Raw genomic sequence first — 22,967 nt, forward strand, 5'->3', positions numbered from 1 at the left:
CTTGAAGATGAAGTCCATTTGCCTATCCTTCTGGACAAACATTTCTATTACTTTTTTGTAAAAGTCCTCCTTATGTTCTTGTAGTTTCAAAAGTCTATCATAAATCTAATCCATAGATTTATGATAAAAAAATTATAAAAGTAGGGTAGACATGTGGATGTTATCCGGCTAATCAAAACGTGCATTTATCTAACAGGTACGTTTCCCACAGATCTTATTTCGAGCTATTTTCTAAAATCCTCTGGAGAAATCTCATTGCTTTTTTGTGCTTACTTCCTGGTTTTAGGACGCGCCACTGCAGCTCTCTCGTCTCCTCTTCACACAGCACACTTTTCGCGGCACACGTACTTACAGCCAATCAGCTCTGAATGATTTGAGATGACGTATGGTGGGGATGGTAGCTCCGTGCCCCTCTGGTCATTATTTTTTTGCCACACACATTACATTACAAAATACTCTGAGCATGCGCAGTGTAGTTTTTACAGTCACCGTCCACTTCACAGCGAGAGGAAGGGGCATAATCAGGTTTTGTCCCACATGGCTCTAAACAGCTCAATAGGCACACACTGTGACTGTAGACACACTAATTAGAAGAACACAGACTAAAACAGCAATGTACAGACGAATCAGATGATTAAACATGATCTTAAAATATATTTTATATATTTTTTAATTTTTTTTTTTGCATTTTTGTAATCATTATTTGTAATACTTTCTGCTGACACTAGGTGGGGCTGTGCCCCACCTGCCCCTAATGACCAGTCGCCACTGGTCATGTTGCCTTCATGGATGTAAGGTAGCGCGAGAAATATAACTCAACCCTTTCTATACACAATAATCCCGTGATTGGTGGGAAACCAAACTGATACCAGCGTCAAAGTTCCGTTAAGCGAGCTGTTGAGCATCGTAGTTCAGAATCAGATCAGAATCAGAAAACCTTTATTAGTCCCACAGAGGGGACATGTACGTTGTTACAGCAGAAAATAGCCACTGACAACTTAATGGTACATATAGGCGCGTTCACACCGAAGTAATTTTACCCCGTACTTTTCCCGTTAGTACCCCTTATGTCGCGTTCACACCAAAACGAGTACTTAGTGCCGGGAACTTTTACCCCCATTTTTAGTGCCTGCTAGAGAGGTGGTACCAAAAAAGTACCAAAAAAGTCGGGGACTTCGGGCGGCAGTATACGCCGTGAAGTTGTTTGCGGCCTGCCAGCCAAAGCAGAAGAAGACGAAGTGACGTCAGCGGCTCATTTGCGTAATCTTCCCTGAGGGAACTTATTCCGGTGTGAACGCGATTGGTACTTAGTTCCCTGGGGTACTAAGTGCCGGGGCACTAAGTACGGCAAAGTACTTGATGTGAAAGCGGCTTATGTTACATGCAAAAAAAAGTATTTAAAGTAAAAAAAAAGTTATATGATAAAAAAATATAATAAAATAAAAAGTTATACAATTTACAAAATACACACCCTGTAAACCCTGTGTGAATGTCCAAGATTTTTTAACGCTGCTGTGTGGACGGGCCGTAACAGTTCTGAGAATTTAGCAGCCAGGTATATATTGCAGTTTTTAACGGCATATATATATATATACAGGGTTGGGTGAAGTGTTTTGCCCAAAATACCAAAAATACCTCATCTGCACTTTTCCCCATAAAAATGAATTTGAATCAATACTTTTAGATGTAAATGGTTTATTGTATCATTACTATGGGTCTTTGAAACAATCAGACTTTTACCACACTGTTATCAGACTTTTAGCAGACTTTTAGCAGACTTTTAGCACTCTTTTCCCCACAGAAACGACTTTAAACCATCAGTGTCACTATTGTGGGGATGTAGGAATGTACCTGTGTCTGGTGCGGAGCCTCCCTGCACTTTAAATCAATTGATTTGCCTTTATTTATCGTATTTTCTGCTGTTAATGCACTGTGCTCATGTTGGGTGATGCGCTCCCTGGAGCCCTCCTGTGGGGAAACTTGGAACTGCACTTAAATCACTTGGTGCTTTTTAAGCCATTTAAAATAGTTTTTCTCACTTTTAAAATACTTTTTGCCCTAGAAATGATTTTTAATCAGTATTACCATTATTTAGGGGCTGCATGAACACGAATTTGAGCATCCCTGCACACTTTCCTCCTATTTAAAACACTTTTCAGTGAGGTGCTGCAGCCTGATTCTCTCCTGTTTCTCTGCCCCTATTTAAAACACTTTTCCTCCTATTTAAAACACTTGCTAGAAGTGAAATCTCTATTTCAGCCCTGATTTTGGCACATCTTGTAAATTAGTTAAATGTAGCCTTGTGTTTTTATTTAAGTCGCTGTTCATTGTTTGTTATATAAAGCAGATTGAATTATATCCTATGGACGCTGATGTGTGGATGTTGTGTCGTCTTTTGATAACTTTGTTGAGCTTGTTTTTAGCTGCATGTCTTTTTCTATCTCACTGAACAAAGTCCCTGTGTGTGAACTGCTTCAGCTGGTAAGGCTGGTTATGAATCAAGAGGAGGAGCTGCAGACAGGGAGGGAAGTTGAAAATGAAAGTTTGAAGTCAAACTGCCAGACGCCATTTTACAGCTCGACACGAGGAGAACAACAGGGTGAGTGTTAACACCAGGATCTGCTTTTTAACACATTTATTATTTACTCTGTCAAACTGGATGTCAGAACATAACTTCTTGGTTAACAATCTGCGTCCTAGAGTCCAATGAGACTTCTGCAAGTGTTGTACACTTTTATTATTTCCTGTTTTCTGATTCGTCAGCCCAGCGCAGACAAAATGGAGAACGGCCTGTCTGAAGTCTGACTGATTTCATGTATTTTAACCAAGTTTATTATTAAGATGGTTTTGTGTGTGTGTGTGTGTGTGTGTGGTGTGTGTGTGTGTGTGTGTGTGTGTGTGTGTGTGTGTGTGTGTGTGTGTGTGTTGTGTGTGTGTGTGTGTGTGTGTGTGTGTGTGTGTGTGTGTGTGTGTGTTTTATCTCTCAGACTGGAGAAGATGAGTGATTTAAAAGATGAGGAAGAGGACAAATCTTCAGTCTCCAGCGGTCTGTCTCTGAAGAGTGACCGGTCTATGGGCAGACTTCCTCCAGCCTTCAGTAATGAACCTGGACCCTCAGACACAAAGTAAGAGTTTCTACTGTAAACTGACCTGAAGAGGATCCAGTTTGTTGGTATCTGATAATCTAAACTGTTTAATGAAACCCAGTAGAGTACATTAACAAAGTTTCATTGATCTCTTGCTTCTTGTCATCATCAGAGATAGTAAATAATCTACTAGTCAGAATCAGAATCAGAATACCTTTATTAGTCCCACGGAGGGGAAATTTGCATCGTTCCAGCAGGAAAGAGCCACAGACAGCTTAATGTTACCTATGTTAAGAAAAAAAAGTACTAAGTTACGATATAATAAAAAATATAATATAAAAAATAAAAGTAAAAGAAAATACTTTCCAAAATACAAATCCTGTAACAGTTCTTAGGATTTAGCAGCCAGGTATATATTACACAGTTATTAATGGCATATGTATATAATGTATATATTGCACATATAGCACATATTGCACATAGTATGATGGTATTTAACTGCAGCAAGTTACACAATTTACAAGATACAAAATGCAAAAAAAACACACCTTGTAATGGTTCTTAGGATTTAGCAGCCAGGTATAAATGACACAGTTATTAACGGCATATATATATATTGCACATATTGCACATAGTTGATGGGTATTTAGCAGCAAGGGGTGATATAGTCTGTGTTGTGGTGTGTGTAGGGGAGGGGGGGTCTACTAGGGGCTGTGTTGGTTGTATAGTCTGACCGCTGCAGGAAGGAAGGACCTGCGGTATCACTCCGTGTGACAGGTGGGGTGCAGCAGCCTGTCACTGAAGGAGCTGCACAGTGAGGACAGGGGGTCCTGGAGGGGGTGGGATCATCCTCACACTCTACATGTTGGACTTTGTGTTCAATTAAGCAAATAAAATGCAAATATGTAAAACGTTTCACACTCGAATGAATTTGAACAACAGAAACCCACAATCACGACTCAACAACTCTAAACATCTTTAATAAGGTGAACAGTCATAGATCAAAAGCTGCTCTTTAAATAAACTAATGATGTTTAAAACATGTGTTGTTTCCACAGACAGAGAGCAGAGTCTACGGTCTCCATGTGGTCTCTGAAGAGTGACCGGTCTAAACAGTGGCTTCCATACTTCAGTAATGAACCTGGACCCTCAGACACAAAGTAAGAGTCTCTCCTGTAAACTGACCTGAAGAGGATCCAGTTTTTATGTAATCTAATATATTAAACTGTTCTTTAATGATATCATGTGAGCAGTTTGTAAAGGGAAAACGCAGCAGAGTAAGCTAACATTATCTAAGGATATTTCAATATGCGATTATATTATCATTGTATCTGTGTATAAAATGGTTTTAAATAGCAACAATGTTGATAAATACTGATTTAAAAACTATATATATTGTCCAAAACATTATTTAACTACTTGGGCATATCTATGATATGTCTTTTTAAGATGTGTATTAATAATAGTGATAACCTGGTGAGCTGGTTGTGTTTAGCATTAGCAGATAAAACAGTGTTTTGTGAAATCACATGTAGAGTCAATGCAAAGACCCAGATCCGTGCCTGGCAACACGAAGGAAGTGAAGATGTTAAATTCATGTCACCTGCGTATTCGTGCAGCGTGACACATTTCAACTTGAGTGTAAAGTTTGTGACGCTCTGTTACAAAAACCTGTCAGTGTTGAGATTGTGCTCCTGGGGTCTCTGACGGTCTGAGGGGAATCAGAGAGGAGAACAGAGCTCTACAGCAGCTCATATTAAATCAGGGTTATTCATGTTCCTGTATAAACCAGAGACTGTCTGTGGTGCTAACAATATAGTGACTGCTGTACTTATGACTTCATGAAGTTACTCTGAGTGTTGATGGAGCAGCTAATGTTAGCCTAGCTTTCATCAAACCCATCTCTTCAGAAAAAAACATTTAAAAAATGTTATGCTCGTTGTGTTGGAGACAGACCTGATAAAGCATTAACTCAGGCTTTTTACAAATCAGTATCATTCTGTTGTTACTTAGGCATCCTTTCCATATGTTTATTTATATGAATTCACAGCAGATTCTATGCAAGTTGGGTTTATAGTGTACCAGGTTAATACAGCTGTGTGTGTAGATACAGGGAACATGTGCTCCTCTGGGTCATGAATCCAGACAGGATGCTCTCTGGTTTTATGATCATGTGAATTGTAAGCTATCTACCTGATCACAAGGGTATATATTATATAGACCTTTTTTTAAATATCAAACTAGAATGTGCCCCCTTGTTGTACCTTTGGTGAGAATCAGCCCCTCTGAAGTAAAGTGCTTTAAAGGATGTGTTCCTCTCCACAGAGGGAAGAGGAAGAGTGGTGTTCCTGTGGAGGAGCAGCTGTCCAGCTGTGCTCTGTGTCAGGACGTCCTGAAGGATCCAGTCTCTACCAGCTGTGGACACTGGTTCTGCAGACAGTGCATCACCTCATACTGGGAGCAGAGACCTCCATCAGGAGACCCCTCCTGTCCCCAGTGTGGAGAAAGATCCAGAACCAGAGCTGGCCTGCAGACAGCCAGTCAGACCAGCTCTGTACGAGGTAAGAGGCCGAACTCATGCAGCGTCTTATTCCTCTTCCTGGTTCATTTGTTTTTTTTATTAGGTATTCTGTTGAAGAACAAAGACATTACAATGTTTATAAAACATTTAAACTCAGTCTGTTTTTATTAGTTTTATTGTTATATTCTCAAAAGCATTTTCTGATTCTCTCCTGTTTCCTTCTCTTCCAGCAGATAGTGGTCTGCAGGAGGTTTTAGATGAACATAGGCTCAGTCTGAGGAGGAGATGTGAACGTGTGACTGAAGGAACTGATCAAAGTGAAACCCTCCTCAACAGGATCTTCACTGAGCTCTACATCACACAAGGCCAGAGTGAAGAGGTTAATACCCAACATGAGGTGAGGCAGCTGGAGACAGCTTCCAAGAAAGAGACCCTCCATGACACTCCAATCAAGTGCCAGGACATCTTTAAAGCCTCACCTGACCAACAGACTCTCATCAGAGCGGTCCTGACCAACGGAGTCGCTGGAGTTGGAAAAACCTTCTCAGTGCAGAAGTTCACTCTGGACTGGGCCGAGGGTTTGGAAAACCAAGATGTCAGTCTGGTGATCCCGCTCTCCTTCAGGGAGCTGAACCTGATCAAAGGTGAGCAGTACAGTCTTCTCAGGCTGCTCCATGTTTTCCATCCAACCTTACAGAAGGTCACAGCAGAGCAGCTGGCTGTCTGCAAAGTGCTGCTCATCTTTGACGGCCTGGATGAAAGCAGACCTTCTCTGGACTTCAGAAACAATGAGGTTGTGTCTGATGTCTCACAGAAGTCCTCAGTCAACGTGCTGCTGACAAACCTCATCAGGGGGAAGCTGCTTCCCTCGGCTCTCGTCTGGATAACTTCCAGACCTGCAGCGGCCAATCAGATCCCTCCTGAGTGTGTGGACAGGGTAACAGAAGTACGAGGCTTCACTGACGCCCAGAAGGAGGAGTACTTCAGGAGGAGATCGAGTGATGAAGACCTGTCCAGCAGAATCATCTCTCACATCAAGAGCTCCAGGAGCCTCCACATCATGTGTCTGATCCCAGTCTTCTGCTGGATCACTGCTGCAGTTCTGGACCACATGTTGACTACAGACCAGAGAGGAGAGCTGCCCCAGACCCTCACTGACATGTACTCACACTTCCTGCTGGTCCAGACCAAGAGGAAGAAGCAGAAGTATGAAGAGGGACATGAGACGAGTCCACAGCAGCTGACGGAGGCTGACAGGGAGCTTCTTCTGAAGCTGGGGAGGCTGGCGTTTGAACATCTGGAGAAAAGAAATATCATGTTCTATCAAGAAGACCTGCAGCGCTGTGGTCTTGGTGTCACCGAGGCCTTGGTGCACTCAGGAGTTTGTACAGAGATCTTCAAAAGACAGAGTGTGATCTTCGAGGAAACAGTCTACTGCTTTGTTCATCTGAGCATTCAGGAGTTTCTGGCTGCAGTCTACATGTTCCACTGTTACACCAACAGAGACACAGAGGTACTGCAGGACTTCCTGCAGGGAGACTGGGACTATGAGAACAGTAAAAACAGATATCAGGATTACCCATCCCTGGATGTCTTCCTAAAGGGAGCCATGGCGAAATCCCTCAGAAGTGAAAATGGCCACCTGGACCTGTTTGTCCGCTTTCTCCACGGCCTCTCTCTGGAGTCCAACCAGAGACTGTTAGGAGGCCTGCTGGGTCGCACAGACAACCGTACAGAAATCATCCAGAGAGCCATCAGAGGCCAGCTGGGTCGCACAGACAACAGACCGACATTCATCCAGAGACTCTTAGGAGGCCTGCTGGGTCGCACAGACAACAGTCCAGAAACCATCCAGAGAGCCATCAGAGGCCAGCTGGGTCGCACAGACAACAGTCCAGAAATCATCCAGAGAGCCATCAACAACCTGAAGGAGATGAGAAGTGATGATTCCTCTCCTGACAGGAGCATCAACATCTTCCACTGTCTGACAGAGATGAAGGACCACTCAGTTCATCAGGAGATCACAGAGTTCCTGAAGTCAGAGAACAGATCAGAGAAGGAACTCTCTGTGATCCACTGCTCTGCTCTGGCCTACATGCTGCAGATGTCAGAGGAGGTTCTGGATGAGTTGGACCTGAAGAAGTACAAAACATCACGGGAGGGAAAACTGAGACTGATTCCAGCTGTGAGGAACTGCAGGAAGGCACAGTAAGTCCAGATGTGATTAACTTTATAAACTAATGTGGATCAGAAGTTTAATTATTCAAATAAACACTATAACATTTCTGCTGTTTAAATACTGAGAGCAAAATAAACCAACACTGTTCTTCTATTTATTTATAATAATAGTTAAACTGAAGCGTTTCTCTCTTCATATTGAGTGATGGAGGCGACATGTCAAACACATGAAGGACTTGAGAGCTTTCTCAGCATGTGATCACACCACACAGCAGGACTTACAGTTATCAGTTATTATTACTTTCTAGTAGTTTCTTTATCATTAAACACACACACGTTTTTATCACAATGTGTTAGAGTTTAAAATAAGATCTATATCATATCCCACCAATACCAGAGTTATGTCTTAATACTGATATAGTGAGAACATCTGATGGTATTCAGTTTAAAATATTGAAACTTTATTGGTTTGTTAACTGTGTTTGTGTGCACAATACATTTCCAGATGCTCAGAGAAGACAAAACATCCATCATTCACATCCAAATATTAATTAACATTTAAATATGTACATCTCTAATATTATCAAGTGATTTATTTAATTTCTGTTTCTTTGGTAACAGTCAGTGACAGCAGGAGCACAGATATGTGATCAGATCACACTGACAACACATTACACTCTATTATCATATATTATTATATATAAAATGGACTAACAGCAAATCTCAATCAGAACATATGTCAAATATTTGTTTCATCAAATGCTTGAGGTCATTATGTTTCCTCTTTTTAACACATGTTGTAATATATGTGTTATTATAGACTTGCTTAGCTGTGGACTCTCAGAGACTCACTGTGAAGTCGTGGCGTCAGCTCTGAAGTCTGAGCCCTCCCATCTGAGAGATCTGGACCTGAGTGGCAACCATCTGAAGGGTTCAGGAGTGAAGCGTCTGAGCTCTGGACTAAAGAGTCCAAACTGCAGACTGGAGGCTCTCAGGTCAGTTCACTGACTGAACTTCATCTGTTTGTATTTATCATTTTCTGAATTTGAAAAAAATTAATTAATTAATTTTTCCTTTTTTGATAAAGACTGAATATTGATCAGAATATCAAAGAGAAGGTGAATGTGTGAGGGAGAGAGTTTGAGCTTCCTCAGACTCACTCTGTGCTCCATGAGTCAGTGGAGATGCTGTCAGTACTGATGAGCTGTGAGGGAGATGAAGGAGTTGTTAAACATCTGATCAAAGTTAAAGTTCTAGATTATCAATGGATTGTTTCTACATCATCTCTGAGATTAAAGGTCTCCTATCATGCAAAAGTCACTTCCTGATGTCTTCTCTACATCACCATGTGTCCCCGGTGTCAGGAGACTCACAAAGTGTCAGGAAACAAACCCCTCTCTCTTTTCCTCCGTACCCACATCTCTAAAAACGGGGGAACAACGGAGCTGATCCAGATTTGCTGCGTCATGACGGCATTACTAAAATGTGGGCGGGCTTTACACCAACGGGCCAATCAGAAACGTTGCTGTCAGAAACAATGAGACGTGTTCTGGAAGTAATATGGTCTGTGTTTACATTAGCATGCTAACACTCAGAGCTAACCTGTACTGGAGAGAGTATGTGTGAAGAAGCAGGAAATAAGAAGGAACTCACCTTGTGGTAAACCTGAGAGAGAGGAAGAGTTTGAGCTCCATACTGTTTCAGAGAGAATCCTTGATGTGGTTTGGAACATGATATGGAGTTTCATCACGGCAGCATTTAGCTGAGTTTCTGCTGGTAGAATTCTGATCAGGCATTAGCTCCACCTCCTTTGTTTCTTTTTTTCAAGCTAAGGACCCGAACCTGCTCTTCTCTAACAGCTGGAACAGAGGGATATGAGGGATTTCTAAAATGCATGATCTGTTTGGTATTTTGAGCAAAACACATCATAGACATGTTTTTATATATTTGTATATATCTGAGACCCATAATATATGCCTAAAGATAGCATGATAGGAGACCTTTAAAACCCTGTTTAACTCTGAACAGATTATTAAACCTGGAGTTATTTCAAACAGGAACATTGTTTTCTAAAGTTACATCATGTTTTCTTTATTCAGACTGAGTCACTGCTGGTTATCAGAGATCAGCTGTTCTGCTCTGATCTCAGCTCTGAAGTCCAACATCCATCTGAGAGATCTGGACCTGAGTTACAACCCTCTGAAGGATTCAGGAGTGGAGCTGAGAGATCTTCTGGAGAGTCCAGACTGCAGACTGGAGACTCTCAGGTCAGTAAGGGGTCTCTGCTGGTTCAGCAGTATTGTATGAACCACAGGGAGGTGTTTCTCTCACTGGGGAAACAGATCAGTGATGTTACCCACTGACTGCAGGCTCTTTCATTCTTCCATCAACTATAGAAGGCCAGCTGGAAATGCAAAGCCACACTTTAGTAATCAACTCTCTAACAGACATATGGGGTTTTACAGAAGAGTGGGAAAGGTAGTCTGTTCTTATGGGATGTTTTTAGTTTCTAGCCCAGGGGTGTCCAAACTGCGGCCCGGGGGCCAAATGCGGCCCTCAGCAAATTCTGAAAGTATAATGAAACATGGCCCACAAATGAAACTTCTGCTTGTCTTGTATTGTACTTCTTAAATATATATGTACACATATATTACACAGTAGTATTCATGTGTTAATGAGCCCACCTTTAAAATAAATTCAGTCAATTAAAGCTGAAAACATTTCCTAACAAATCTAACTTGATAAGAAAAAAGCCCAATAACTTATTGTTATAACAAGCGTGAAATAAACCCTTCATATTTCCTGTAATTATAATCAATCTGAAGCTCCTGCTTAAAGGAATGAGCTGCTGACAGAATAAAGTAAACCCTCTGGAGAGCTGAGAGCTGTTTTGTTTCTTAAAGCATCTTCAAGTAACAAGCATCCTTTACCTTCATTTGATTGAGTTTCCTGACTTATAACTGAACTCATGAGACAGTAAACCTCTAGAGAGCGGCCCAGACCTTTAGATATTTTTCTGTATGTGGCCCTCGGTGAAAAAAGTTTGGACCCCCCTGTGCTAGACCAATGAGTGGTTACTTCCTGTCATGCAGCTGAGAGCTGTGGCAGGCAGTCGTAGTGTTTGCAGAGAAGATATGATGGGATGTAAAGCATGAGATCAGGACTCTGAAGCTGACTCAAAGAACTAACACTTATTTTAAACTGGATCTAAAACTGTTGGATTGTGTTCATCTCTACAGGATCAATGATGATGAGACGATCAGAGCCAAGATCCAGAAGACCTGTGAGTACTGAAACCATATCCTCCATTCATCAAGATAGTAAACTCTTTAATGGAGCGTGACCTCAGAGGAAAACAACACTCTTCTTTCTCTCTCTTCATCATTTTAGCTGTTTCTCTTAGTTTTATCATCATCATCATTATTCTCTCTCTCTCTCCTTCTCCTCTCAGGTGACAGGAAGTGAAGACACACAGAAAGGTGAGAGGTCGTACCGTGTGAAGTTTATTTATTGAGGTTTCAACACGTTTTTCTGGTGTTCCAGACAAATCTGCAAGCTCAGGTTTTATGTGTTCTCAGTTTATTCATCACGGGGCGAGTTTGAGACGTGAAGAGGAGCGTGGAGGCATTTAGGAAAATAAAGAAGAAGGCTGCAGCTGATGAGAGACTTCCTGTTAGCTCTCCTCAATATCAAATGAACAAAAACAATCAATTGTACTTAAAGCTTATCTTAAGAAGAAAGATGAGTTGCACATACACCTGCTGCTACCTACCACCACCTCCCACCCATCCCGGCCCCAAAGAGGAGACTCCATCGACCCCAGATACCCCAACTCACTCTTCTTCAGGTTAGCTTGGAGCCCCGCCTTTACCTGCCCCAACATCTCACTTTGAACGATGTAGTCATCCGGATATCTGCATACTGAGAGTGGGACGCAGGACCCGGTCAATGAGCTGCTGGAAGGGGGTCCACTGGACTGGAGGGGCTCTTGGATCTGGTGATGCCTTGCTCTTCCTGAAAGGGGAGGACACCTATCTGCCATAGTTTCTCCACCTGACGACTGAGTTCGGCATCGGGGGTTCAGTTGGGGTGAAGAGACTCTGGGGGGCATCCGATGGCTCCTGAATAGGGGGGTCCTTGGAGTGTCCAACCTAATGATAAGAATAATAATAATGCATTTTATTTGTAAAGCACCTTTCATTGCTAAAAGTAATCTCAAAGTGCTACAAGGGGCATAATATACTTCTTTTTTTTTTAAAGAAACACAAGTTTAATAAAAGGCTTTAAAAAAAAGAAAGGTTTTTAGGCCCTTCTTAAAGGAGTCAGTGGTCTGTGGAGTCCTCAGTTTGTCTGGGAGGGAATTCCACAGGTGAACAGAAAGCCCCCCCCCCATGGTGCGGAGTTTGGTCCTGGGGGGGGAAGCAGATGGTTGGTTGTAGAATGGAGGTTGCGTGTGGAGGTTTGTGAGGAGAGTAGTTCCTTGAGGTATGAAGGAGCGTTCCCGTGGATGCACTGATGGGTGAGGAGTGAGATCTTGTATTTGAACCTAGCTGGAGGGCTATTGGTGCCCCCTGTGGACCCAAAGAGACTCTTTTGGTTGGGGTAATGAGGTGAAAGTTATCTGCACCTATTAGTAGGAGAGGCTGCACTTTGGAAAAGAGGGAAGGGGAAGGCCTTGTAGGTGGAGATAGTGTTTCTTGAGTTCATCCACAGGATAACTCTAGTCCACAAGTGAAAGTCTGTCAGAGGTGTCTTTGAGGAGGAATGTTTTCTTGGGATTGAAAGAGGGTGATATCTCAAAGGTCACTGAGGCTCCATTTCAGAATAATATATATGATATGTTTTATAATGATTGATCATGAAAGTGTTCTCAAAGCTGGTAAAGGTGCAGCTAGTTTGAATGACTTTGTATACTGCAGGGTAGCTTGTGAATTTACTCCAGGTGGAACTAAAGTCTGATTTAACACTTGATTAGATTTCACATCATTCTTCCACATCCGCCTTATATTGGCTACCTAGCTTACTTCGTGTTCTTCATCAGCCAGCATCCTTGGTATCTGTTGTTCACTGAGTTGATTCTCGCTAAGTAGCCAATATATGGCTTAGCCATCTTGCCAAATAATATTATTATTATTATTAAATAGTGAGCCTGTGTTGATGTCTATGTTAGAACTGGTTTATAAATGGTCCTTAATGATTAATAAAGTGTTTACAACCTAATTCATAACCTAATTATAATTTAGCACTTTGAGTTTTGCTTACGCAAATGAAAAGTGCGCTTATAAATAAAATATATTATTATTATAAACCCTTTGTGAATCCTTTATAAGGGTAGTCTTATTGTAAAGTGGTACCGAAAGCTTAGAACGGTTGAACCTGTGAAACTCAACAGGATTAATAAGGACAGGAACGAGTCATAATGAACACTACGATGCTGTTAATGACACGACTCTCAAACCATGGGAAATAAATGTTTAATACAATAAAAAGAGGGAGCAAAATGTACAAATCTGCAAAACAAAATTAGATGAAAGGCTGGAATTTTAAAACTAAAATTTAGTAAATGCTGACACAGAATTGGAGAGTTTAATACATTTAAAACATGTATAAATGAGTGGTGTGTACATCACTGATATACCTGAACTAGTTGCATTTAATCTCTTTTCCCCGAAAAAGCAAAATAACATGCATCACATTTATCTGAAACCCAAATCTGCACAATGGATACTAACATCTAAATATATATACAACAACAATGTGTCCTCTTAAAAAAATCCCTTTCGTTGTTCTTATAGGACTCCACTTAACATAGTCCCTCCTATAACACTGTTCACATACCGTTTTATAAAAAAAAGTATAAAATTCATGATTGTGTTCCTATTCTAAACCTGTCGCCTACATTACCCACAATGCAACGGAACGACTTGTAGTCCTTAGAACAAACTGATGCTTTATACAACTACTTTACAGAGACATGAAGTCACACTTACATGTCTATAGGCGGAGTTACCCTTTAAGGAATTACATATGTTATTGTATTAATATAAGAAAAGTAGCAGGTGTATTTCCAGTACCATACAAGCTGCAAAACAGCACTTTGCACTAAAGGAAAACAATGCATATCATGGCTGATGAGATATGAAATAATACTTTAAAATGTATGCATGATGAGACACAACCATTTCCAGAATGATTATGAAATGGCACGAATTAGGAGGGAGGTTAAAAACACTGATATGAATCCTCATAGCACCAGAACTCGAAAATACTTCAGACTTTCCTCAGAGAAATACTGTTATGTGTACAAATGTACTACTGTCAGTACCAAAGTACACAGGAATAAAGTGACCTGAATAACCTTCCTTTCATAGGAGAGGAGCTTTTATTTAGAAATACAAGGAGCGTATGTGAAGGTGTGGAAGAACATGTACACACATATATAATAATGGGAAAATAAAATGTGTTTAACTGTGAAGGAATTCAACTTTTAAGATGATGTGAGCTGGCGCCATTTTACCACATTTCGCCACCAGTGTTTCCAAAAATGTGCAGAAATCTGTGCTTTAATGTGACAATTTCCCATGTGCACTTGAAGAACATAAAGTGTGTATGTGTTTCTTCCCTTAACATATCTTAAAGTCTGGACATAGATCTAAAAGTATACCTCATCCTCATTATGGCTTCATGAAAAACATTTTTTTTTATAAAAGTGCCGAGTTCTTCTACGTTAAAGTCTCTGTTAAATTCCAAAATGTCCGTGGATTTTCCTTCAGTAATCCTCTGTCTCACATGCAGGTGACCTCAGCTTTCCCCTCCTCCTGCTCGAAGCCCCCCTCCTCCAGGTGGGACAGGGCGCTGGGATACCCCCCACCCCCACTCCCGAACACTGGGAAGCCCCCGATGCCCCCCGCGGTGGGAGAGGGATCCTCGGGGGGGGGAGAGGGGGCTGCTGACCGACCGACTCACGGAGCGATTGGAAACCTCGCTGTGCACCGAGAGGGTCTGCAGGGGGAACAGGAGTTAGATACATGAGGGCAAAGTGATTCATATTTAACTGATTTTAGATTTTAGTAGCAAAAACTGCCTGTCTTAGAGTCCTAGCTTCAAAGGAACTGACTGAACAAGTAGATATTTTACTCAATTAAAGCACTAATACACACAGTGCAACAAGTAAAAGTCCTGCTTTCAAAATCTGCAGTGGGGAGAATGAACGCCGGAAATGCAATTTCAAGTTTGCTCAACAGGGGGCAGTGTAGCCACATAGAAAGCTCCTCCCTGCAGCTCCACACTGACAGATGTTAAGATGGATTTATTTCGTTATACTATATACATAAATATTGAGATATTGATGCATACAAATGCCTCTATACTTTTTTGTATTTGTTTGTTTAATATCATGTAATTTTTTTGTCTTCTCTCTTAATGTTGTTTCAAATAAAGAGTAAATAAATACTATTACCGGGATCCTCTGTTGCCCCGCTGCCTGACCTCTGACCGGACGCTGCAGAAACACAACCTGCTTCGTGGCCAGATTCCCATCACCACACACACACACACACACACACACACACACACACACACACACACACACACACAAACGTCAACACACCTGTTGGACAGCCAGGGTGTGTGTGACCCCCCCCATATGTAGGATGGAAGAAGTACCAAATTGTAGAAATAAAACCTTTTGTTAAAAGTTAAAATCCTTTTATTGAATTAAAAGTACAACAATTTTGCATCAAAATCCAATTAGAAAAATCAAAGTACTTCTTACATTTAGATTTATTGTCCTAGGGATATTTGCTTCACAGCTGGTGCCCAACATATTTATACACATGTAACACATGTAACACACACAGCAACTGAACATACTGTACTAATAGCAACACATATAGCAACGTATAGCTATAGACGATACACAACATATTTGCATTCGCATCAATATTACTAAAGATTGTTACCACATTTAGTCTAATCAAGATGTCAGTGATCTAATGGCCACGTTTGTAGACGCAGTTAATGTTCATTTCAGTCAGCAACAGCCAAACACATTCAGACATTGAACTTCTCAAAGGCCTTTATTTAAGGTATGGCCTAACACAATATTCACATGTCTAAATGTACATGGAGGAATGTTTGCTGTAATTATTTCTCCTGTCCATACTTGTCATTAGGAGTCTGTTCTCTGGGTACACTCTCTCCCTATTTCCAACACTTTCCCTGACATTTGGAACACTTTCCCCCGCATTTTAAACACTGTTCCTGGCTTATAAAGTGAGGTGCTGCAGCCTGTTCTCTGGGTACACTCTGTGCCTATTTAAGACACTTTCCCCTACATTTAAAACACTTTAATCCACATTGAAAACACTGGATGTCAATGACTGGATTTTGTCCCTCATCTTTCAGATTCAAGCTGTGTAAGAATGCTCTTTTTATGTACATATGGTTTTGTGATGAATGCATTTAGAAAGAAGGTTATGCCACTTACACTTAGTCCATGCCACCAAATAGGGTTTTAGTATTGTAGAATAATCAAAGTTGACATATTAGGCATTGTGAATTACCAGTGTATTGTGACCATACAAAATGTGATACTAACATGTGTTGTGTGATTGCTTTTGTTTTTCAGTACATCCAGCAGAACATTAGATCAGACTGCTCTAATATCGACAAAATCCTTGAGCCTCCAGAGGGTCAGGACGAGGGCGTGTGGAAGTATGAACACCTCAGGTATGTTGATAAAGTAATTTAAGCTTGAAAATTAATAAGTTATTGAAGCAGAAGTCCTAGTAGGATCACTCATGCTCATGTGTTTGTCTTTTCTTCTAACTGTGCTCGTGTTTTGTCCTTCATGTAGGCAGTTCTGTCTGGAGCTCAACGGACTAGCTGTAAAACTGCAGGTACGTGATCCAACTCGGAAGATATACAACCTTTGATTCATTTTTAAACATGTCTGATGGAAGGTTTTTTCCCATTCATGTGTCCATATCAAAGCAAAGATCTTAATCAGGAACTGTTTGGTAGAGCTGTATAAAGAACCGGTTAACATTTGTTTTAAGGAGTGTTTTAAGGAGTGTTTTAAGGAGTGTTTTTAAGGAGTGTTTTAAGGAGTGTTCATTTGATCTTTGCTTTGCTTTTCAGAGCGAGTGCCATCCAGACACCTGCACCCAGATGACAGCCACAGAGCAGTGGATCTTTTTATGTGCTGCCCACAAGACACCCAAAGAGGTCAGTCAAGACCGTGGGTTACTCAATGTTCACTTGGGTGTCTTTTATTTCTTCTTATTTAGTTTTATGTGCATCTTATACAATGTTCATGAACTTTATACAATAACAGAAGGGATGTTTCCATTGACATGGTGAGGGACTACAAAGGGGGGAAAAGTTCTCATGAACTAAGTTCTCTTTTTGGTGTGAACGCAAAATCCCAGGAACTAAAAGGGAAAAGTACTCCGGTGTGAAAGCGCCTAATGACGTTTCTAAGTGTGTTTTGTGCTTTCTCCACAGTGCCCTGCCATTGATTACACCAGGCACACGCTGGACGGAGCTGCCTGTCTTCTCAATAGCAACAAATACTTCCCCAGCAGGTCAGTCATCATCATTTACAACCTGTAAATACAGCTTTTTATTTTGGTCACTTAGGGGCAGTGAAAACAAAGTGTGAACACAACATAAGCAACACAAATACACAGCTGAAAATCACTTTAAATATCCATTCATTCTCTGTAGGTTTATTACTAAATGTGACAACTTTGAAAAAGGACATGCACCGGAAATGGCTGTCATATTGAGGGGTGATTGACGGCATTCTTTTGGACGTGTTTATTGTGACGCACAGGGGGGTTTATACGATAATGTGACAATTAGTTGTGGTAAAATAAGAGAAATTAAGAGAGGATAAATCACTACAAACCTTGTCATCTTCCTACATATGGCCAAATGCTGCGAGTAGTTTCAAAATGTATTGTCGATTGAAGCCTTGCCAACTTCTGATTTTGGGTTTTAGATGTTATACAGTGCACCAACAAGAACTTTAAAAAAAAAAAGTATACTGACACCTTTATTACGAGTTGCTCTTTGAGTTGGTCTTTGAATCGCTTTGTCAGTCACACACCATCCATGAGATATCATTTCATAGGTCTACCCCCGTCTGATTGGTCTCTTTGTGTTTGCAGGGTGAGCATCAAGGAGTCATCGGTGGCCAAGCTGGGCTCCGTCTGTCGTCGCATCTATAGGATATTCTCTCATGCCTACTTCCATCATCGCCAGATATTCGACAAGTATGAGGTGGGTCTCCTTGGAAATATCTTATCAACCAATCACACCTAGAATGCTTTTGTTTCTGTGTCTATTCTGGATTGTTTTTAGGTACAAATAATAATAATAATAATAATACACTTTGGAAAAAGCGCCATAAATGACTTTGTTAAAAGTCAGAACGCCAGATTGACCTTGTTTTGATCTGTTTTTCTGCCTACAGAACGAGACGTTCCTGTGTCACCGGTTCACGCGCTTCGTCATGAAGTACAACCTGATGTCCAAGGACAACCTGATCGTGCCCATCCTGGAGGAGGAGGTGCAGAACACCTCGTCAGCGGGGGAGAGCGAGGCCTAAACACACTGCTGCCACAAAGGGAGACACATGTAACACACACATGACATGAGGAGACACATTCACACACCTTGCATACACAGTACACACATATATAATATATATATATATACACACTACAGTGTCTACAATAAGGCTCCTGTCTCGTAACACTGTCCATGTCCCTCCACCCTTGTCACCTGTGTGTATCTCAAAGGAAGTGAGGGGTAGCGGGAGCAGAGTTCAGCCATGCCTGCAGGACAAGTTGACGTTTTCTATCCTCCTCCCTCTCGCTCTGTGTGTTCAGATCCACTCTGGGGGTCTGGGTGCAGCCCCTGCTCTCACACTACTCCTCCTGGGGAAACCCCTTTTACCTTTAATGTTCTTTAAGCAGCTGGATTTGCAAAAATGTAATCATGGTGACCTGTATTGTTGACAAAGGCACACGCTGACAGCCCCTCCCTCTGTATATAACCCTCCCTCCCCCCCCCCTCTCTTAATTCACTACTATCATGTTTTCTGATGGTGCTTCACTTTTTCGTGTCTGCTTCTGTTTCTCTGTTCGCTTATTGTGTTGCCTACCAGCCTGTTTTTCGGGGGGGTCGTCCTATGAAATGGATCAATAAATTAGCCTGCTGACTTAAAGGGATAGTTCAGATTGTGTGTGGGTTGTATGCATATCCATAGTTCAGGTATGACCGACAGTAACTGCTCTCTAAAAGCCACCAAACTCCATTGTCAGAAACCAGTTATTTTACATCGCTGAAAACAGAAGTTTCTCGCTTTCTGCTGCCTCAATTAGTACGTTTTCTTTGGTGGTATTTTGTGACTTTGGTGTTTAAAATAGTTAGTTTGGATTCACTGACGTCACACGATTTACACAAAATAACTAACTGATAGAGGAAGAAGTAGAACAGCAACGCCTTTTTGTTCTGCGATTTATAAAATCACTGCTTTTATCAATGGCGTCTGGCTTTGGCGAGAGCATCAACAAATGCTTTGGATCCTCGTTTGACGGCAAGGTTAAGCAGAGAAAACATCGTCATCTACTGTAGGTAATACACTTTTATACAACCCTACTTTAAAACACAAACCATCCCTTTTTAATGATGCCAGTGAAACACGAAACGTAGGTGTGTGTGGCTTGTGTGGTAGTGAACAAAGACAAACGTAACCGTGCAGTCAGATATTCTTTCTCTCTCATCTCTGAAGTGTTTTTCAGATCATTCAGGAACTCTGATCCTGCTTAGTGGCATGCCCCCATTTTAATACTGTGTGAAATGTGTCGGATATTCCCCTTTCCTCGACAGGGTTGGGTCTGAGGGTCACATGGGACTGAGCTGCTCTAAGCCGGTCTTTCCTAACGCATTAAGATGAGTAAAATACAAGGAAAGGAGGAAATATCAGATACATTTACGTGTCGGAGCACAACACTCCCCCCCCTTTCTTTTTACCCTCCCCCTCATTAAGTTATTTTGTGGGAGGAGTCTTGTCAATCCAAACCCACTTTTTTTTTAATGGACTAAAACAATTTTGTTACTGTCGACATTTTCATGATGTCTGTTAATAAAAAAGACCTATTATTCAGGTGTTTGTGTGGTTGTGTTATCATTCATGGGGCTTTCCAGTGATGGGTGTGAACCAAATGTGTGATTTCCAATAACTACGGCGTTAAGACCAAAAGTAAAACAAAAAAAATTGGAAAAATAGGAATAAGCATTTCCAAAAATGACATGTTTTTGATTTGTATTCTGCTTCAATCCATATTTGTTAGGCTTTTTTAATTTGTGGTTAAGACGTGTCTCTTGCCACTGAAAGGGAGGCATCCACTGAAGATTTAAATTAAAGTTGTTTTAACAGGGTGTCCGCGGGGTCTTAAAAACAGGGTTCTTACGGGTGCTGGAAATCCTTGAAAATGCTTGAAATTTCATGTGGTGTTTTCAAGGTTTGAAAAGTGCTTGAATTTTGGTTAAAGTGCTTGGATTTTGGAGAAAGTGCTTGAAATTGTACTTGCTTTACTTTTATAATAAATTGATGTCTGACTGAATAGTTCGCTTTTTTCGATAAAAAAAAAGAGAAAGAAGTCGGAGCGAGCTTAATTACTTTTCATAAAAAGACAGCTCCACTCCTTTTATACATATTTTGATATTTGAATCCTTCTTTTTTTCAGTTGCAGATTTTCCGTTTTCAGATTCCAAACAATTATTTTTCAAACTTTCTTTTTTCAGGTTTCACCGTTTTTTTTCGCTTTCAAACTTTTGGCCCTGATGTTGCTTGGGGGGGGGGGGGTGGGGCTTACCAAAGAGTAATTTTGCATGCTGAGTGACAGCCCTCCCTCTGTCATGTTGCCTTCATGGATGTAAGGCAGCGCGAGAAATATAACTCAACACTTTCTATACACAATACTCCCGTGATTGGTGGGAAACCAAACTGATACCAGCGTCAAAGTTCCGCTAAGCGAGCTGTTGAGCATCGTAGTTCAGAATCAGATCAGAATCAGAAAACCTTTATTAGTCCCACAGAGGGGACATGTACGTTGTTACAGCAGAAAAGAGCCACTGACAGCTTAATGTTACATATGTTACATGCAAAACAAAGTATTTAAAGGGGACCTATCATGAGCGACAAGCTGCATTTAACACTGGGTTTCTGGAAGTGCTTTCCCAGCTAGTGACAGCCAACAGGTCTTCCTCCCTTTAGTGGCCACTGTTAATGTCTGCTGCTGAGCCTATGCCTAGTTTAGGCATAGTTTAGTTAAGTTTAGTTTATTTGGTATAGTTTTTGTAAATACTGACACACGACACACAACTTTGCACTAAGGTGTGTATGCTGCTGAGACTATCCCCACACCTGGGACCCTTTTATTTTATATTGTTATTACTGTTATCACTTTATTTTATATATAATGTTTACTGACATGTCCAACTGACACTTTATTTACATTCAAAATTGTTCTATTTCATGTTATGTCTTGAGAGTGCAATAAAGAAAACCGACATGGCGATTAAACAGATCCTGTATCTTGCTTATTTCTGACACTTTATCTTTTGTGACCTGTGTAGCATCCTATACATCACATGTAAGTGATTATTCTGATACCATCATGTTTCATCGGTTATAAACTGGCAAAGCTTTATTTGTCATTTATTTATCATCAATGTTGCAACCTTGTGGAGGAATGGCAGCGGCACATACACAAATATGATAATTTATATCATTTTAAATATTTGACCTAAACTTTTAATTCCCCCCCATTTCACACAACACAACATGGAGTCCACTATGGGCCGAAACTAACATGTATGTTTCCATAGTGTTTATGGCAGACGGATGCAGTGGGTCTCAGGAAGATAAATAATAACGGTGGGTTTGCTGCTGAGCCTATTTACTGTGCATACAACACACCTGGCACAGTTTATTGTTATTATATTGCCACACTACACTATTGTAATGTTGCCTGTCTTGACTGGAAAATAAAAGAGAAACAAAAGCACTGTACAAAAGATCAGCTTTATTGTCAAAATGTTTACAATTTACACGCTGTTCAGATGCCTCATAAAGCTGGGTCGCCGGTAAGGCAGTCCATTCGTCCCTGTACTCATTACTTTCACAAAGGTTATGTAATATGCAACATGCTGCCACCTGGATATGATCTTGTCCATCTTGCAGTCGTTTCTTTTCATCAAGCACCGCCACCTGCCCTTCAGTCTGCCAAAAGCGTTCTCCACCACCACTCGTGCTCGGCTTGTTTTGTTATTGTACGCAAGTTGCTCAGGCTGCATTAACTCAGTTACAAAGCTGTATAACATGAGCACAAACAGCACAACTTCAGTCGACTCCATCTCCATCATGTCTGAGGTCGGAAGGTAAACAACAGACGCCTAATGTACAGCGAGTGGGTGGGCGTCGCAGTATACGTGGGAAGTTTTTCTTCTTCTTCTTCTCTTGTTTTGCAGCGGATTGCAAACAACTTTAAGGTGCATACCGCCACCTACTGTACTCGCCGTGAAGTGGTTTGTGGCCTGCCAGTAAAGCCAAAGCAGAAGAAGAAGAAGTGACGTCAGCGGCTCATTTGCGTAATCTTCCCTCAGGGAAAAGTACTCCGGTGTGAACGCAATCTGTACTAATGGCGCATTTCCACTACACGGTCGGCCTCGGCCACGCTCGGTACGGCTCGGTACGGCTTGGCCGCGTTGGGCCTTAACAGGGCCGACTCACTTCATGCTGCGCTTCCATTACAGTTTAGGAACTGGGGTAGTTACTATAGTAACGCAGTGTAGGCGGAGCCGTGACGTCATCTTCAATGAGAACTCCAGAAACACAACACAGCCGTTAGCTGTTAGCACTCAGAGCTCACAGCTCCTTATATATGTTCAGAAACTCGACAAAAGTTAAACAAGTACACACCACAGACTGTCTGTGTCATGGAGAATACAGTCGCTGCTTTATTTATGTCTGTATAGGCCGTTGTTGTGAGTGTGGACGGTCGGAGCATATACTGCGTTAGCTTAGCCAATCTCCATCTAGAAAAACACGAATTTTAAAAGGTTTTTCGCCTGCCGTCTGTCTGCAGACTTGACAAAGCATTAAT

General features: G+C 41.3%; 2 protein-coding genes across 2 annotated transcripts; both read left to right on the plus strand.

Annotated features, from left to right (window-relative positions):
• Positions 1–6,841: 6,841 nt before the first annotated feature.
• On the plus strand, positions 6,842–8,751 carry LOC117495967 (NLR family CARD domain-containing protein 3-like). Its single transcript, XM_034147599.1, has 2 exons — positions 6,842–7,815; positions 8,606–8,751. The coding sequence occupies exons 1-2, from the start codon at positions 6,923–6,925 to the stop codon at positions 8,613–8,615; spliced, it is 903 nt and encodes a 300-aa protein (XP_034003490.1). The 5' UTR covers positions 6,842–6,922; the 3' UTR covers positions 8,616–8,751.
• Positions 8,752–16,369: 7,618 nt separating this feature from the next.
• LOC117495968 (MOB-like protein phocein) lies at positions 16,370–19,965 on the plus strand. Its single transcript, XM_034147600.1, has 6 exons — positions 16,370–16,515; positions 16,643–16,685; positions 16,927–17,013; positions 17,293–17,372; positions 17,961–18,072; positions 18,266–19,965. Exons 1-6 carry the CDS (start codon positions 16,385–16,387, stop codon positions 18,398–18,400), a joined length of 588 nt encoding a protein of 195 aa, XP_034003491.1. The 5' UTR covers positions 16,370–16,384; the 3' UTR covers positions 18,401–19,965.
• The last annotated feature ends 3,002 nt before the right edge of the window (positions 19,966–22,967 follow it).

This window comes from Trematomus bernacchii, unplaced genomic scaffold (genome assembly GCF_902827165.1).
Source record: "Trematomus bernacchii unplaced genomic scaffold, fTreBer1.1, whole genome shotgun sequence".
Classification (NCBI taxonomy): domain Eukaryota; kingdom Metazoa; phylum Chordata; class Actinopteri; order Perciformes; family Nototheniidae; genus Trematomus; species Trematomus bernacchii.

Excerpts from the sequence above, each read along its gene's own strand:
- LOC117495967 (XM_034147599.1), top strand. The coding sequence starts at position 6,923 with ATGTTCTATCAAGAAGACCTGCAGCGCTGTGGTCTTGGTGTCACCGAG.
- LOC117495968 (XM_034147600.1), top strand. The coding sequence starts at position 16,385 with ATGTGTTGTGTGATTGCTTTTGTTTTTCAGTACATCCAGCAGAACATT. Across the intron at positions 16,516-16,642 it reads TGGAAGTATGAACACCTCAG|GCAGTTCTGTCTGGAGCTCA; the intron begins GTATGTTGATAA and ends TCCTTCATGTAG. Across the intron at positions 17,373-17,960 it reads AACAAATACTTCCCCAGCAG|GGTGAGCATCAAGGAGTCAT; the intron begins GTCAGTCATCAT and ends TTGTGTTTGCAG.